The following is a 19,348-nucleotide window of genomic DNA, read 5'->3' as shown; positions in this document are numbered from 1 at the left end:
TTATAACAATTTCTTTTAACGAAAACTGAAAAGAAGGGTTCTATATTTATCTGTCCAACAATAACATTTAAAAAATTTTTTATGAATATTATCTTTCCTAGTGTATCTAAGAAATGGTAGTCAGCATGAACTTTTTTAGCGGAAACCCGCGAAATTCCCAGTGACCACTTACAAAAAATAACGAAACGCATCGAGATCTTACTGACATATTTAATCATTTAATTTGGCAGTAAACTCCATCAGTATCAGTAAACATTCCCTCCCCTAGTTTATCAGAAGGTCACTAAATTTCTACAAGGCCAGTTTGTCGCTGGAATAAATCATTAAATATAGTTATTATTATTATTATTAATCGGAACACCTCGCTACGCTAGATGTAGAGTAAATCGGAAAAGATTGCATATATATTCGTGAAAACAATTTTCCTACTCTTCGCCCGATATCTCACAAAAGTTACCGAACTTCAATTTGAAGGGAAGTAACTCCATCAATCAATTGTTAGAAGAAAACATTTCGTGGCTAACAGGTTGCCAATAAAACTAAATTTGCAACAGTAAAACCACCGATATACGTCCGCAAATCGGAAAACACAGTAGGGTTATCCCCTAAATGACACCAAATTAGTGCTTATGATAGTTTTGGAATGTTTCCGTGGAATTTGTTTTTATATTAAAAAAACATTTTTGGATATACAAAAAAAGTTTTAGGGTTGGCAGGTTCAACTTAGGGTTGGTCAGGTAACCGGAAACAAACAATATTTTATGATACGCCTAACCTAAAACCAGTCTAGCAAGAGGGTGTTTTGTAACCCATCAAGTTGTGTTAAGTTAAAAGTTTGTTTTGTTAACAACACCACTAGAGCACAATGATTTATTCATCTGCTGCTACTGGATGTCAAACATTTGGTAATTCTGATATATAGTCTTAGAGGAAACCTCTACACATTTCCCCATTAGCAGCAAGGAGTCTTTTGTATGTGCTTTTCATTTGAGGCCAGCACATACCATGACCTTTGATCTACCAATTGTGGGACACTGGTTGGGATGTGGAAAATCCTATCAAAGATTGGGTCTACTAAGGAGGTTTGATTCTGTGACCAAAGCTCCTCAAGTGAATGCTCAATTATCGACTGAGCTTGATCCAATCCCGGGGTGGGACGTAGCCCAGTGGTAAAGTGCTCGCTTGGCCAGCTGTTAGTTTAGGATCAATCCCTGTCAGTGGGCCCATTGGGCTATTTCTGGTTCCAACCAGTGCACCACAACTGGTATATCAAAGGCCGTGGTATGTGCTATCCTGTCTATGGGATGGTGCATATAACAGATCCCTTGCTACTAATGGAAACATGTAGTGGATTTCCTCTCTAAGACTATGTCAAAATGACCAAATGTTTGACATCCAATAGCTGATGATTAATAAATCAATGTGCTCTAATGGTGTAATTAAACAAAACAAACCGAAAGATCCCATCCCCAATTAAGTTGGATACAGAGTGAGTGTTGTAATATGTCATCAGAAGCTGGTGTGCATGGTCCTTTTCTGGACCACATTTTAGCATTGCTGTATGTTTGATATCTATGTGTCATGTGTCATCAGAAACTGGTGTGGTCGTTCTCTAGACCACATTTTATCATTGCCGTATGTTTGATATCTACGTGTCATGTGTCATCAGAAACTGGTGTGGTCGTTCTCTAGACCACATTTTATCATTGCCGTATGTTTGATATCTACGTGTCATGTGTCATCAGAAACTGGTGTGGTCGTTCTCTAGACCACATTTTATCATTGCCGTATGTTTGATATCTACGTGTCATGTGTCATCAGAAACTGGTGTGGTCGTTCTCTAGACCACATTTTATCATTGCCGTATGTTTGATATCTACGTGTCATGTGTCATCAGAAACTGGTGTGGTCGTTCTCTAGACCACATTTTATCATTGCCGTATGTTTGATATCTACGTGTCATGTGTCATCAGAAACTGGTGTGGTCGTTCTCTAGACCACATTTTATCATTGCCGTATGACCTGTAATAGTCTCGGGTTAATCAGTGTGCTGGGGTGTTGTTAGACAAACACCCCTTTGCATTTTGGTAAACTAAAACATTGTGCAAGTGTATTGATTGGAGTTGATACTGGTACTTGTAGACTGGACTGGCATTCATTATCCTGATACTCCTGGGAGGCCCTATGAAAAGGTCAGGTGGCCTGTTATTGTGGTGCAATATCCCCCATTATCCTTTTATTGACTTACAAGGATAGAGAGAGGCAATTATTTCAATACTGTAGCAACATAATTCAAGGTTGGCCATATTCATATAATCTAATGTACATTTCTTTGGTTTAAATTGATTTGTTTAACATGGAGAGATGATTACTTACAAGTGTCTCATTGTGCACTCTGTTGAGTACCAGTATGTGTTGGGAAAATAGGACCAACATTATAGTTCATGGTTGTTATTTTGTTTGGCGGACGGGGTGGGGTGAGAAGGTAAAGGGGGGTGAAATATTGTCATTGTTTGTGAGGTTGAAATGTGTTTCGATCTGTTTAAGGTTGCTCAAAACCAAATTATTTCCAATCACTGATAATTAAATGAATGGAATATTTGTTTAATGACACTTCAGCACATTTTAAACTGCTGTTATTTTGGTGTCCAACATAATTATATTGTTATTTTGATACCCAAGTCCATTGATGGCGATTGACTATAAGTATTCTACCACTGAGCTACATCTTACTCCCCCCCCCCCCACCCGACTGATAAAACTGATGTAAACAGTTTACCAAAGCAGCTAGTGCATTTAAAATGTGTGACAATTAAGATATCATGCTTTAATTATTTATATTCTCCACTTAACTAGCCATTCTTCTTTTGTCACGATTGTTCTATGGATTATATATTGCTTGTATTGACACCTTACATTTACTCTGTTGCAGCTTTAAATGTGATTTATTTCTGTTACAAAAACAATGCTTTATGGTCACAGAGATGTAAAATTTCACTTGTACAGGAAGGAAGGAAATGTTTTATTTAACGACGCACTCAACACATTTTATTTACGATTATATAGCATTGGACATATGGTTAAGGACTACACAGATATTGAGGGAGGAAACCCGCTGTCGCCACTTCTTGGACTACTTTTTTCGATTAGCAGCAAGGGATCTTTTATATGCACCATCCCATAGACAGGATAACACATACTACAGCCTTTCATAATACCAGTCGTGGTGCACTGGCTGGAGCGAGAAATAGTGCAATGGGCCCACTGACAGAGATCGATCCCATACCGACCACACATCAAGCGAGTGCTTTACCACTGGGCTACACCTCGCCCCTCCACTTGTACAGAGTACTAGTGTTTTAGTTCGCCACAAGATCTGAGTGTTGTATTTTAAGGTCATGATCTCCCGGTGAGAGATCTCCGGGCACTATTACAGACAGTCATTGACTTGTAGGGGTTGAATTTTATTTATTTATTATATACTTTTTTGACTGTTAAGTTATTATGGTGTAAAAAACCAGGTTGATTCATGCATCTACATTGTAGTACTGAATGTAGTATGTAGCTTGTATATTGAGGTTTAATGATGATAGTTGCTTCCCTTTTTGATTGATTGATTGATTGATTGATTGATTGATTCATACAATCATTCAGTCATGTATTAATTCCAGGAGCATTCTTCACTGATGTCTGATTATGCATATAGATTTTTTTTATGTAAATCTCTACAGTGAATTTAATTAGGATATCTGCAAATGCCTTTGGGTTAATGGATGTGTGTGCGTGTGTGTCTGTCTGTGTGTGTTTAAGAAGCATACAGGATTTTCATAACTGAGCTGAAATTAAAGATACTTAGAGTCTGTGAATTCAATACAAAAGTTCATGATCAGTGTAATTTCAATGCGGATTGCAGTGGGATGTAACTTAGCGTATATTTGCCTCAGATGCTTGGGGCGTGGGATCAAACCTCCTTGGTGGACTCATTCTCTCATTGGGTTTTCCCCATCCCAACCAGTGCCCCTCGACAGGAATATGAAAGGTATGTGCTCTCCAATCTGTCGGTTGGTCTTTTGGGCTATTTCTCATTCTAGCCAGTGCACCACGACTGGTATATCAAAGGCCAAGGTATGTGCTATCCTGATTCTAGGAAAGTGCATATAAAAGAACCCATGCTGTATTAGAAAATGTTTTGCAGGTTTCCTCTAATGACTACGAGTCAGAATTACCAAATGTTTGACATCTAATAACTGATGATTAATTAATCAATGTGCTCTAGTGGTGTCATTAAACAAAACAAACTTCTTCTTCTTCTCCAATCTGTGGGAAAATGCATATAAAGATACCTTGCTGCTAATGGAAAAATGAAGACTGTGTCAGAGTTACCAATGTTTGACATCCAATAGCCAATGATTAATTTAAATCGTAGTGCATGTTAATTAAGGATTGTCCGTTCTCAGATAAGTTTTTTTTGGTTCATACTGAGATGACCGTAAAAGAAATAATAGACAATACTTATAATTAAATTTGAATCATACTTGCCAATAATAACACTAAAACTTCAAACTTTATTTTGTATTATTTTTGGTCCATAAAGAACAACGCTACCCATATAAAATGACGTCATCAGATATGATGTTCCCTGACGACGTAATGTTTTACATTCATCGAGAATTGAATAAACTCCTGTTGCTACGTCTGGACCAATGGGATGACATTATATTGCAATGATTCAGTGGCGTAGGAAGGTGCCAAGAAGTGTGTGTGTGGGGGGGGGGGGGGGGGTGGGGGGCACACTTTTATATTTACACACTTTTACACCATTATAAAGCAAATATAAAGCAAAGTGGGGGGGGGTACATGCCCCCCCTTGCCCTCCCGCTTCCTACGCCAGTGTACAGTGAACATAAGTGAGATTTAATTATGAGTGCTTGCCTGAGGTACATTGCGTTTTATTGGATCGTTCAGCCCTCACTGGACCCATTGGGTTATTTCCAGTTCCAGTCATCGCTCCACAATTTGATGTAACAAAATTCTGTCCTCCATGGATTGCTATATGTTCATGAGAAAATTGATATAAACCCAGAGGACATCCCACTTTTCCAAGAAGGTCATTTTCCATCTCAGTCATATAAAAGATTCTGTATAGCGTATACATACATGTACATATATGGTGAGACTAGGTTTTTTCTTCAAGAACACTTAAGAGCTATCTGGGATTTCTGCCTTCAAGACAGGAGTTCATGGCACTTGATTAGTTGTTAGTGGCTATTCAGGCATATACATGTATAAGGCTCAAACTTCATTTTGTGGAGTTGAAATCAATCTTTGCTTCTCAAATTTTCACCTTGAAAGAAAAGCTAGAAATTAAAGGAACATGCCCTAGTTTTTAAAGACTAAGGCATATTTTTAACTATTAGAGCCATTTTTGATAACTGAAATCATACTTTACTTTAGATTTTATTGTTTACATTATCCATTTCCGTACATTTGGAGTGTTTTTAGTCATACTAGTGTTTTTTATATCACAAAATGCATTTCTCATATTTTAAAAATGCATGTTTGTCTGAGAAGTAACAGCTATGGAGTCCAGTTTTAATCTATTTTTAGAGGGTATTTCACCATTTCAAAGTCACAGACTCCTGTTTCACTCAATTGTAACTTTATGCAAATGTGTTACAGGTTTGTAGATTAACTAAACTTAGTGTTGATTTTCACGGGTTGAAACTAGGGTCTGTCCCTTTAAGAAGCAGTTCTAGAACATTTATATAAATTCTATTTTTTGTATAATACTATAATAAGATGAAATCAAAAGATGTCTGTGAACTTGAATATCAAAATCCATTTTGAACAACAATTGCATCTTTCGGCTTATCAATTTCGAACCTTTCTGTAGTATTAGTTTTACTTACTTCAGCTATATCTCAAACCATGTCACACGAAGTTTATAACTTCAGGCAAAAAAAAACCCCCAACAACAAAAAACAAAATAAAACCAAGAACTAACTATACCATGGCAACCTCTTGACTATATATATACTGATTTGTTACATGAGTACTGTGTTTTTATGTTGTCGTGATTACACCACTTGACCTTCAACGCAAGATAACACAAGCACTGCCTTTCTATAACACACATCACTGTCTGTAATGAGCATAATTAAACTGCAGATGTCCTGAGTTGTTAAATCGTGCATAATCAGCAATCAGCTGACGACCAGTCTTTTGTTCAAAGTCCAGGACATCCATCCATCCTTACCTAGATATAAACCTACCTGTATACTGTAATTAGTGCCCTGCTATTGTTACTGTCTTAGCTAGAACAGACAGTACTGTTGTTATGTTGTGCCTGTAATTAGCGGAGTATGAGGGTGGACATTAGTAAGACTCAGTTAGGTACAGGTAGTGGAACTCTCAAGTTACCAGTTCTTGTATTGACATTAAGACCAAAGAGCAGGTGTAAGGTAAGTTTGGCTCTGGTGACATTGTAGTAACTTACATGTATTTACTTTTCTATCTGTAGTCCATCCCACAGGGATTGCCATTTTTCATACTCTGTCATTTACTATAAGTTATTTATTTCTGAACCGATTGTTTTCTAAACTGTATTTTTTTGTTATTTCCAAAACACTTTTACTTTTCTCCTTACATCAAACCAAACTGAAATTATTTACAACATTTTTATTTTGTTGTAGGAGAATGGGACGAACTATAAATGAATGTATCTGCATATGGCATTAAATTACCATAAACCTCTTTTTATAACAGGTGTACACATATATGTATATATTACTGGTCATAGTGACATAGTGGTTAATCCGTCGGTCTTAAGGTTTATAAAAGTGCTGAGTTAGCATAACTCTACCTTTATTGGTGTGTGTAGCAGATCATACAAAAATGTGTACACATTACGTTTTACATGACCTGAAAAATACTTTTGGTCACTTCTTATAATTAAAGTTAGTCACATAATTTAATTTAAAAATATGTATTAATACATAGACCTTTGTTTAGTCTTGAATATGTTGTTTGTGGTAATTTAAATTAGATGTGTGGGTGTAGAAGGTCAGGGGTGCAGAAAGTACTCGCCTGCTCACCAAATGCGAGTAAACATTCTCACGGAAGCTAAAAAATGCAACTATCAGTCTTTTTCTGACTGACTGTATTTTGTTTTATTTTAAAAACATTTAATTTTGTAAATCTATATGAAAAAAACTGTCTTTATTTGAAAATTTCAGAATATATATATAATTTGTTGTGAAGATCGTGCATATCATAATATTATTGAACATTAATATATTGTTCTATGGGCTGGCGGAGTAGTATAAATTCTGGCGGGCTAGTAAATTTTAGTTTGTTCTGGTCTGGCAGGAAATATTTATCATTTTTGTAGCCCTAAAAGTTCATTGATAGATAACCAGGCTAGAGATTTTCAAAGCTATTTTAGTGCAACAAAATTGTAAAACCGTCGTAGGTTATGATGTCACTACGACACGACATAGTGACGTCATAGCCTACGATAACATACAAGTGATGTAATTTTTCCTAGTCTTAGGTTTTGCATTAAATTTCCATGGAAGGATTAATTGTCCTCTTTTTGTGTTCATTGATGCATGTTGTAATAAATAAAGATAGAATACTGTACTCATTCCCATGAAAGGATTAATTGTCCTCTTTTTGTGTTCATTGATGCATGTTGTAATAAATAAAGATAGAATACTGTACTCATTCCCATGGAAGGATTAATTGTCCTCTTTTTGTTTTCATTGATGCATGTTGTAATAAATAAAGATAGAATACTGTACTCATTCCCATGGCGGCGGGACGTAGCCCAGTGGTACAGTGTTCGCTCGATGCGCGGTCGGTGTGGGATCGATTCCCGTCGGTGGGCCCATTGGGCTATTTCTTGTTCCAGCCAGTGCTCCACGACTGGTGTAACAAAGACTGTGGTATGTACTATCCTGTCTGTGGGATGGTGCATATAAAAGATCCCTTACTGCTAATCAGAAAGAGTAGCCCATGAAGTGGCGACAGCGGGTTTCCTCTTTCAATATCTATGTGGTCCTTAACCATATAACTGTATATAAAATGTGTAGAGTGCATCCAAAATACTAAATTAGCATATCGGACAGTAATTCTTTTATGTTATATTTCTAAAATGGTACTCTTTTTACTTTCATCACTTTAAACATTAACATCAAACAAAAAATCACTGTTATGAAAAGTAAATTTTATTTTTCCATATTCAGGAAATAACAGTTTACTGGTCAGTATATTTTTATTAAAAAACTGTTATTTTCTGAATGTAGAACTCAGAAGAACTACATGCATTTAAATTTTGACAGAAATGTTTGAGAAAGTCATTATCCCTCACACAGGCTTTGGCTAGTGCCCTAGGTATTTATAGTAATACAGTTAATCATTTCCACAAGTCATTATCCCTCACACAGGCTTTGGCTAGTGCCCTAGGTATTTATAGTAATACAGTTAATGATTTCCACAAGTCATTATCCCTCACACAGGCTTTGGCTAGTGCCCTAGGTATTTATAGTAATACAGTTAATGATTTCCACAAGTCATTATCCCTCACACAGGCTTTGGCTAGTGCCCTAGGTATTTATAGTAATACAGTTAATCATTTCCACAAGCCCGGACCGATTTCGACAGGGGTGTAGTTAAGTACCCGTAGACCAGATTTTTTTTTTTAATATGGCAAAGTATAGTAATAATATACTAGTAGCTGTTTTTGAATTTGAATGACATCAGCTTTCAGATAATGTCATGTTGTATAGAATAACAATAAACAGGTGCATAATGCTTCTGGGTTCAGAATGCTGGAAAAGTTCTAGTGTAAAATTGCTATTGAAATGTTTTTTGTTTAAATATACTAATGCATGTAATTGTCCCATGTGATTGAAAAAAGTATTGTAATTTAAATCATTGTACTATTCAGGGCTTCTAAATTATTGTAGCCCCATGCACTCCCATGGCTAGTGATATTCAGTGTTCTGCTAGTAAATAACTACTATTGCCATGCCTGACGGCTAGTGAAGAAAAGCTTTCAAATGCTGCATTTAAGTATATTTTGTTAATATGAATATCCCATCCCCTAATCTTTAGGTGACATTATTACTATTAGTAAAATTGTATTAACTTATAGTAAAGTCGGGCAAATGAATTTTTAATCATGGCTATAAATATTAAAAATCACTCATCCCATGGCTAGTGGATTTTATAAAAATTCTAGAAGCCCTGACTATTTACAAAATATGGATATGAAATGAAACACAATGGTACAGAAATTCTCGGCAACATTAAAAAATGTTACATTACTTTCAAGAAGATGAATAAACATTTATTTTAGAATTGTTAGTACAGGTGTACATGTACTTCCTTTTGAAATGGGAGACAATTTTAATAATAATGTTTTCAATATATCTAAGTTTTCAATATATCTAAGTTTTCTATGTACATGTATTTCTAAAGGTAAATAGGGCTCGAACTTAAGCATTTGTTTCTCACAGCAATTTAAAAACAAAATTGTTGTGGGTGAAACGTCCCACCAATGGAAATTTAAAGCCTGCCCATGGCAACTGACTTTTGCAGCAAATAAATAAGACTAAAAGGTTATTTTGCTGTATGTAGACATATATGAGATGTACTAATGTTATATACTGGCAGCTAATGTACCTTTATGTGATCGGAGTTGATATTCTCATATGAAATAGACAATGTTTTAATATCGGTTACAACTGAATTTCTAAATATTTGTATGTTGCAGGACAACTCCGATGCTGAAAGTAATGAAAACATGGGAAACACCAACAGTTATTCTGTGGCGGAAGCTTTCTATAATCCAGAGTTCGGCGTTGCATTTGGAACCAACCGTAACTACAAGAAAAAGAAACCAGCATATGGTCTCAACTTAATTAACCAACATGACGTCACAGATCGCAAAAGACCAGAGGGTGTTATATTTAGAAACCGCAAGCCAAGACAGAATTCCTCGGAGGAGCATTCTGATAGGGATTCTGCAATCGGTGGAGTTTCAGATCTCGGCCAATCGTTTTACAGCGAGTCTGGGATCAACAGGGACTCTTTCTACTCCACATGCACAGCAGAAAGTGGCTTCGAAAATATGCCGGATTCCGGGGAAGATGGCAGTAGTGTTAGCGGCAGGTATCCGTTCAGATACAGACACACGTCAAGCACGCATTCGATGAATGTCAATTTTAGTCCTAAATCGCTGAAAGAGAAGCACATGAGATATTTGAATGGAAGTCCCCACGAGGGTTCCAGTGAGAGTTTGCATAGCTTCGAAGCTTTGGAGAAGAGCAGCGTTCTCCTGACTCCTCCATCTGATGACGAAACGTCTCCAGCTCACGTTGGACATAAAACTGGCAGCCATGTTTGTGGAGAAAAACGAAACGGTCTAGCGGTCGATGTCTCTGACAGGAGTCGGTCGCCGAATGTTGAATGTGATCAGCTGCCTGATGTGTCGGAATCACTGAAAAGTTTTAGTGGTGGAACAAACAGTATTGGTGACTGGAGTTGTGACGAGGAGGGTGAGGTGTTGTCTCCCTTGCGTCACATACACACCTCACTTTCCGACTATCAGTTCAAGCAGTCCGTGTTACAGAGACTCCACGAGTGGTCGAGCCTGTCTTCGGAAATCTATCTCTCACGCTCTCCAACCCCTGACCGGCCACACGGTTACACCATGCGAAGAAGTCGGAGTTTAGACAGACGGATGTCCGATTCGTTCTCGATGGACTGTGAAATATTCGAAAACGCTTCCATTGACTTTGAGGAGAGCACAACCAAAAATTTAGAATTGATAGAAGACGAACTGCATGACATTCAGGATGAATTCAGTGTCATCACATCGAAACTTGGTGATCTAATTCGACCAAGAAGTGTTTCGTTAGGAAAATCGGACTCAGAGTCTCGGACTCTGACAGATGACCAACCCATGTCTCCGATTACTGCCTCCATTTTGCATAAGACGTTGTCTCGGTGGGAACGATCTCCCAGTATTTCGTTGGACTCAAACCGGTGTTCTCGAGAGGGAAGCATCGATCTGGCCTGGGATCTGTGTGAGCTGGCGGACAGCGATATGCCCTGTAGATTACGATCTGTTCGCACTCACACTCGGCTGTCTGTGTCGGGCCGAGCCAGCAGTAACAACAACAGTACTCCTGATGATACAGCAGCACTTGTGGAGGTGAAGGATACACTGCCTACTGCTGATAATACTACTACTACTACTACATGTGATGTGGACACTGATGATACGTGTACCACTGTCTCTAGTCTTCCCAGTGCTGATCTACAAGTAGATTCTGAACCGGCAACAGAGGCCGTGCCACATCGGAGTATAGGTACTTCATATTTAATTTTTACATCATTGTTGTTTTTTGTTGAATTTTTTACCCCCTCTATTCAATGAGTGTTCCACAGCTTATATATCAAATATATCAAAGGCAGTGATATTTGCTTTTCTGACTGTGGGAAAGTGTGTGTAAAATTAACCTATAGTCCGTCCCACAGGGAACGCCTTTTGTCACACTATGAAATTTACTACAAGTTATTTATTTCTGAGCCGACTGATTTGTAAATTGCACACAAAAAAGAGTATTTTCTTGTTACTTCCAAAATGCTTACACTTTTTATTTTTTTTACGTTAAACCAAACTAAAATTATTTACAAAAGACATATTTATAGAATGATGGGATGGACTATAGCTGGTAATCTGGGAGAATAAAAAATGTGATGGTAGCAAGTTTATCCTTTCACTCTCTACACTCAACAGTTTGATGCAAGACTCGAAATATACGGACATCCCAAAGAAACATTACAAGGCTTGAAATTGTATTATAGAAAACCAACAGCTGATATGGGTAGATATATTATTGTCAGTGTAATGAAGTTCAAAATCTAAATGTCACAATGCACTTCATGATACATGCAAAGTGTTTGTAAGGTGGTTTCTAAATTGGTTCTTTTCAATTAGCAACAATGTTTATTAAATTATTCAAATTTTATTAATGTAAAATTTCTTTTGGTTGTCAGTATAGATAGAACTCTGTAGTTTGTAATGTACAATTAAATATTCCATTCCTTTCCTTCGTCTATTTTCAATTATTTTCTTTTCAGAACAACCAAATGTAAGATTGAAAAACATCGGAGAAGTATTAGATATTCAGACATACGCTGCCAGTGAGTGGAAAGGAGAGACGGCGGTAGCTGAAAAAATAAAACAGGTTCGTTGTCACACAGCCTTGGCAGGAAAAATATTTACATTTTAAACTAATGTATTCCAGTGCTTGAATATCCTTGAAAATCATCTTGCGTTCTGGAAAACCCTTGAAAATGATAATTTGATGTCAAATAAAATATAAACGCCTAAAACGGAGGCTTTATTTACTTTATTTAACATGTAATTAATTATTTGTTTCATTTCCGCAGCACAACCAAATGCCAATCGTCCGGCCAATCGATGTTTACCGGCTAAGTTGACGTGTGAATATTTGTTGTGTTTTTTTATCTCGATTTGCGAGAATCACACGACCACGAGATCAAAGCGACAGTGTCGCCATATTGGAAAAGAAAGTTTGTCACTTTTTGCCGCTGGGTATTTAGCAAGTTCAGGGAGCGTGTCAAGTTAATGAATCTATTGTAAACCCACAAAGATGATTGGCACTTGCGTGTTTAACGACCTGTGGATACAGGCAGTGAATTATAAGGACTGGTTGGTGCGTGGACCCGACAAACACAGCGCAAGATGCACTGTTTGTACTCGCAATTTCAGTGTGACGAACATGGGGGAATTGGCGCTAGTGAGTCATAGCGAAGGAGTGAAGCATAAACAATGCCTTGGGAAGTTTTTGAACGAAACAACAACAAACACAAGCATTGCTGATTTCTTCAGAAAGAAACAGGCCACGCGACGAGACAAAAGTTCTAAAGCACAGACCACTAATACTTGCACAAAAGCAAAAACCACAAGCTTGGTTACCACCAATGACACGTTGCGGGCCGAGGTGTACTGGGCACTCAAAGTAGCTAAGGCTCACTACAGCTACAATTCTTGCACTGACACGGGGGGAATTGTTTAATATGATGTTTCCTGACAGTGACATTGCCTCAAAATTTGGTTGTGGGGAGTGCAAATGTGCTTACTTGTGTATGTTTGGGATTGCCCCACACTTCCTGTCTCTGTTAAAAGACCAAGTCAAGAAGGAAGATGGCTATGTTCTGCTTTTTGACGAAAGTCTAAACCACAAAACCCAATAACTCAAAATTTGACAAGGGTCATTAAAAGACATTTGTTCTGGAAATCACATTAATTTAAATTAAAAAACAAAACAAAAATACAAACGGAGGTAAAGTTTAGTCATAAGTTGTCCACCATTAACTCGGTAAGGTCCTGGAATTTTGGTAAAGTTGACCTGGAAAGTGCTTGAAAAACCCTTGAATTTTGACTTTAAGTGTATGAACCCTGGAAAATGGGCACTAAATGTGGTTAATCTACAAACCTATAACACATTTGGATAAACTTACAAAAGACAAATACAAGAGTCTGTGATGTTGAAACAGGGAAATACCTTCTAAAAATAGACTAGAGCTCGTATGCGGGTTTTTAAAAATATGAAAAATGCATTTTGTAGGATTAGAAACACCAGGATGACCAGAAACACTTTGAAAGTATGGGAATTAATAAGCTGAACAATAAAATCTAAGCAGTGTCTGATTTCAATTATCAAACAGCTCTAATGGTGAAAAATAGGTCATAGTGTTTAAAAACTGGGGTCCGTCACTTTAAGACTGGATCTAGACTGAGAAATCTTTACATTTTAAAAACGCTTCTGTTTTTTTACATTTATTACCCCAGATCATTGGCAATGTCGAGGTTGGGGTGCATTTGATTATTGTTTTATAATGTACAAGAATAATAAAGTTAAAAACTATGACTAGACCTGGTTGGAGAAAATATTTACCCGTTTATGGGTCACACAAAAATACATTCAGGTAACTAATTTCATTTTGCATAACTTGTTATGTCCAGGCAGATGATGTTTTAAATTTTATTGCTCGAATGAAAAATAGGTTATGCAAAATTAAACCTGCTATTTAGAGATCTGCATTTCCAAATTCTTTTCAATGTAGACCTGTGTTACGTAGATTCACAGCCTTGGTGTCAGTAATAAATTAGAAGTAATATAATAAAGTAGAAACTGAATGTAAACAGACCTTAAATGACAAGAACCATGGATGTTTATACAAAAGTACATAGTCGATGTATTGTAAATGTCATTTAATAAAGTAAAACACACTAACTACATACACATACTTAAATAAATCAAAGAAACACACACACACACACACACACACACACACACACACACAGAGTAATCAACCTTCTTTACATAAATTTTGATATTTAATGATCACACAGTGCCTGCAAGTAAATGATTAATTAGCAGAACGTGAAATAACAAATCTAACACACCTCTAATAATTGAACTTTCGTGTAAACCATTTACATGTATGGGTTAGGCAAAACCAAGTGGAGATAACCCATTTCATTTTCATAAACAGTCCAGACCATGTGAATGATGTTCTAAATGTTAATAACATCGGCCTCTAACAATGTACATAAACAGTCCAGACCATGTGAATGATGTTCTAAATGTTAATAACATCGGGCTCTAACAATGTACATAAACAGTCCAGACCATGTGAATGATGTTCTAACTGTTAATAACATCGGGCTCTAACAATGTACATAAACAGTCCAGACCATGTGAATGATGTTCTAAGTGTTAATAACATCGGGCTCTAACAATGTACATAAACAGTCCAGACCATGTGAATGATGTTCTAAATGTTAATAACATCGGGCTCTAACAATGTACATAAACAGTCCAGACCAAGTGAATGATGTTCTAAATGTTAATAACATCGGGCTCTAACAATGTACATAAACAGTCCAGACCATGTGAATCATGTTCTAAATGTTAATAACATCGGGCTCTAACAATGTACATAAACAGTCCAGACCAAGTGAATGATGTTCTAAATGTTAATAACATCGGGCTCTAACAATGTACATAAACAGTCCAGACCAAGTGAATGATGTTCTAAATGTTAATAACATCAGGCTCTAACAATGCACATATTTGGGGAATAGTAGTATATTACTACATGTACTAGCATTTGCATTTAATTGTTTTTTTAAATATTGGCGAATTGATCACAGAGTTGAGTCCCTTTTTTTATGGTTACAATTTTCACGATCCCGGTAAAGAAATTCATGAGGTTGGTGCTGGGTGCTTCCGGCCCCATGGGGAAACATTATGTTATATGTGAATGAAGATTGGGCTAAATTTTCAGAAGCCTGAACAAAAATATATAATTAATATGTAATTAAAAAAAAAAAATTCAGCTCTGTTAGCGAGAAATATGTTGCCATAGTAGCAAAGTTCGGATAGTCCCTGTAACTGGCTTTGTCTGTCCATTTTATCATGTCATGAAATGATTGTGTTGGTAAAACTCTAATTTACATACATAAACTAAAATGAAAAACAAATCTTATAAATGGCTACAGTGATGCAATGTTTTCATTCAACTTATAATTTAATGTGTATGTTTAAATTGACAGGGCTATGCAGAAATCTCCGACATCTTCAAATGTCCATCTCTAAGACGGATCAGGGGAGATAATTACTGTGCAATCAGGAGTGTTCTCTACCAAGTTTTAGTGTCGGGAATCAACGTAACCAGCAACTGGTCTGGTATTGTTGACCTGGTGAACAATCTAAACACTCTGTTCCACGACTCCGCCACAGGACTTGCCAAGTGGAACTTTGCTAACCGTCTTCCATGCTCAAGTGACGAAGAAAGGCTCTCTGTTATATGCAAATGTGTCGTTAAGCTGTACTCTACGGTACGTTTTTGTACACATTTATTTTGAATCTCGGATTCAGATTCAGACACCTTTAGTTCAGTTATGCAGGGAACATTTTGTTCAGTACCGCGTCGCAATTCACTTCGCAAAATTCAGAGATCACTACACAATTTTGAAACATTAAACAGTAGTTGCAAATTAATTTTCTGATAAAAATTCAGGGACCAATTTTGCAAAATATGATTTTTGCACGTAAATGTAAATCTCTGACAGGAATATAAATTCTATAAGTACGAAAAGTACAAATAATAAAATTTTGAAATACATATAAATTATTTTCTTCCATACATAAAATGACTACCAAACATTTAAGAAACTATTATGCAGTCTGGTTTTACATGACGAAAAATAAAATGTTCATGTCTTTTAATGTCATCACTTTCATAAATAATAACGTTTTTACTTTTCTAATTCAGTTTGAGGATATATGCAAGCTTCCATCCCGCGAGGAAAGAGAAGACCAAATGGTTGGTCTTTTAAACTGGGAACCAACCACTGACCTTGAACTTGAGGAAGGAGTCAAGATCATGATGCTGGTTGATGCCGTGGAGTTAAACAAGGCCAACTTGGCGGGGCAGGACGTACCAATCTTTGTGTGGCTCATGTTTGCCCGGGACACGTCCGAAACAGTTGACAAGTTCGTAACTAACCATCTGAACTGTGTGGGCGATTCAGCAGGCCTGGAACAGGTTAGAATAATTACTGAATTTTCTCATGAAAGTCTGCATGTATTACACACTGTGTCAATAAATAGTTTTATCCTGCAATGATTGGCCGATTACGATGACCAATTAAAGCAGTCAAAAACATATACTAGCAGATTATGACTTGATGTCACTCAGGTGTCACTACATTACAAAATTGCTCATTTGACATCTAGGTCATCGTACAATGTAACTGAAATAACAGATAGCTTTTCACCTTACTTTTTTAATTTTATGATCTGAAAAATAAAGATAATGACGTACAATATCTGCTTTATCCTGTTCAGGCTGAATGAGAATTTCCCATTCCTACCTTCACAGGATAAAGCTGATATCCTACATCATTAATTAGTTATTCTCTATATATCTTGTTATAATTATGTCCTGATGATGTCAGTAACATACTGATTAAATGCCAAGAACATTTTGTGTTTGTAGCAAGCCACATCATTCTGTTCTCATGTTAATTATGCAAGTTTAAAATAATGCAAACTGCCAAATGGTTACATGATAAATTGTTACAATCTCTAATTAAATGTTGCAAACAATTCTTGACAGATTTTTAAAAACTTAATGCATAACACAGAAGTTAAGTAGAAAATACTTTCTCAATGAATAATCAGTTAGGAATACATTTGCAACATTGGTGTAATACTGAATTGTAATACAAGAGTGTTAGGATTCAGTACCGTAACAATTGGTTATGATCTTATCTGAAAAAATCACATGAACCAACTTTCGGTTACATTTAAGTTTTGAAATATTGTTCCCTTTTTAAGGCTTTTATAGACATACTTTATATTTATCATAAAAAATTTAGAGTATCCTTTCACCATTAGGTACAGGTATTTTATATAACTATTAAACGCAAAAACCCCAAACATTAATAAATATTAGATCTACATGGGCTTTGTTTGTAAATGAGGGACAAAAATCAATAAAAAAACCAAAAACCATTTATATTGACACTATTTAAATTTCTTATCACTGCCTTTTTATTTTAGACAGTAGTTGGCAAAATTGCTATTTTCTGTTGTCAAGACAACTACCTACATGAATGTTTTTTAACATTTTAACATTTTAGTTTTTCCCAACTTAGTAAATGTGATTTTACATGAGTGGGTATGCTTCTTTTATACGTTTACTGTATCCGTCATTTTAAAATGAAAACATTGCTTCTCTTACATCTTTCCAGGTTGAAATGTGTCTCTTGGGTCACACACTCGGAGCTAGAATACGAGTTGCCCGGTTACAGAATCATGGTCAGGAAGACTTTATCTGCCAGTTCCCGGACGATGCAGATCCATTGTGGCCACAGGTCGACCTTTTGGCAGAGGATGATCGCCACTATAATATACCCGTCCCTTAATCTCTCTCTCGGTTCTGTTTGTTAGGAGTGCCAAGATTATTAAAGAGGCAGAACACACAAGAAATCCAAAATGGTGTGATTTCTGGTAGCTAGATGGTGATACGCGGTTCACCCATTCCACCATCCAATTTGGGGACCATTACGGCATTAGCACTACTTCAGTTTCTAGACCAAGTGCTCTTTTGTAATGGTGTCTAACATTTGTGATAGATGATATTTATACAACCATTTCCTGTGCTTATAAAACTTCTGAAATTTGGCCTTAAAATTGGTTTTGGAATTTAATATAATTCATCTTAGAACCAGTGTCAAAAAACATTTTAGAGTTTAGACTCAATCTCTAATGACATTGAAGCTCTGACTCTATTAGTCTTTGAGTCTATACACTGTAAAACGTTTATAAGTACGGGGCCTGGACACTAAAATATAACTCCAAGGCCAGTGCAGATACAGAATGTATTTAACTAATAGTCATTTATGTAGTGCCAGAGTCAGACTGAAAATTTTGATACAGTCCAAACTACAATAGTTTTATAAGCACAGATCCCTTAGCTGGTGAATCTGCTGTGAAGAATGGTTTCAGAGTAGTCGAGACTAATGGTTCCTGGTTCTGTTATCACCGGTATGAGTATTTGTGTTCACTAGATGCAGACGGTGCAGGGAGGCTACACTTGTGATAAATGTTCCTGTGCCTGATCACAATGCTGTGTATTTGTTATTTAGATGACCGTGCCTACCCGAGACCGTCGGTTGTCAGTTGTTCTCGTAATGCAGTACGCGTGCAGTAGGATCGTGATTGCCTAGAGTTGTTGATCTTTTTACCAGTGTCTTTATTGTTTCTCAGGAATTATGTATGCCACTCTTGTGAACACAGCTAACATGTTCCATGATTTTAATAATCACGAGATTAGTTGAGCTTAGTTATGAACATTTGTATGAGAGTACAAACATGGGATTAAGGTAGCGTATGATTGTAAAACGGAGTAAAATGCAGATAAAAATAGCAGTGACAAAATTAATATCTTTGGCCAGCAAGAAAAAAGTACTGTACTCTCTGTATACTTGGGGAAAATATTGAGCTTTCCAGACGGTTCGTCCACTGGACAATTCGTCCACCGGACGATTCGTCCACTCACCTTGGACAATTCGTCCACTCGATGACTGCATTTTTTTCAAACATATTAATAGTTATTTCTTTGACATTGTAATAATTTCTTAACATTATTTTGTGGTATACTATAACCAAAAAAGTAAAATAGAGTTAGAATTCAACATTACTATCCAGTTTTTATTAACTGTTTGTATTCA

At 36.5% G+C, this 19,348-nt stretch overlaps 1 protein-coding gene across 3 annotated transcripts in view; it reads left to right on the top strand.

The window, feature by feature from the left end:
- LOC121381083 overlaps positions 1-19,245 on the top strand; it is a 75,301-nt gene extending 56,056 nt beyond the window's left edge. For all 3 annotated transcript variants that reach the window (XM_041510183.1, XM_041510184.1, XM_041510185.1), the window contains 5 exons: positions 9,779-11,378; positions 12,154-12,260; positions 15,662-15,946; positions 16,384-16,656; positions 17,867-19,245. In XM_041510183.1, coding sequence (XP_041366117.1) covers positions 9,779-11,378; positions 12,154-12,260; positions 15,662-15,946; positions 16,384-16,656; positions 17,867-18,040 — 2,439 coding nt within the window. In that variant the 3' untranslated portion in view covers positions 18,041-19,245. The remainder of the gene's footprint in view (positions 1-9,778; positions 11,379-12,153; positions 12,261-15,661; positions 15,947-16,383; positions 16,657-17,866) is intronic.
- The last annotated feature ends 103 nt before the right edge of the window (positions 19,246-19,348 follow it).

This window comes from Gigantopelta aegis, chromosome 9 (assembly GCF_016097555.1).
Source record: "Gigantopelta aegis isolate Gae_Host chromosome 9, Gae_host_genome, whole genome shotgun sequence".
NCBI classification, from domain to species: Eukaryota; Metazoa; Mollusca; class Gastropoda; order Neomphalida; family Peltospiridae; genus Gigantopelta; species Gigantopelta aegis.
The sequence above is the reverse complement of the archived record's forward strand: the minus strand, read 5'-3'. Positions and strand labels throughout refer to the sequence as shown.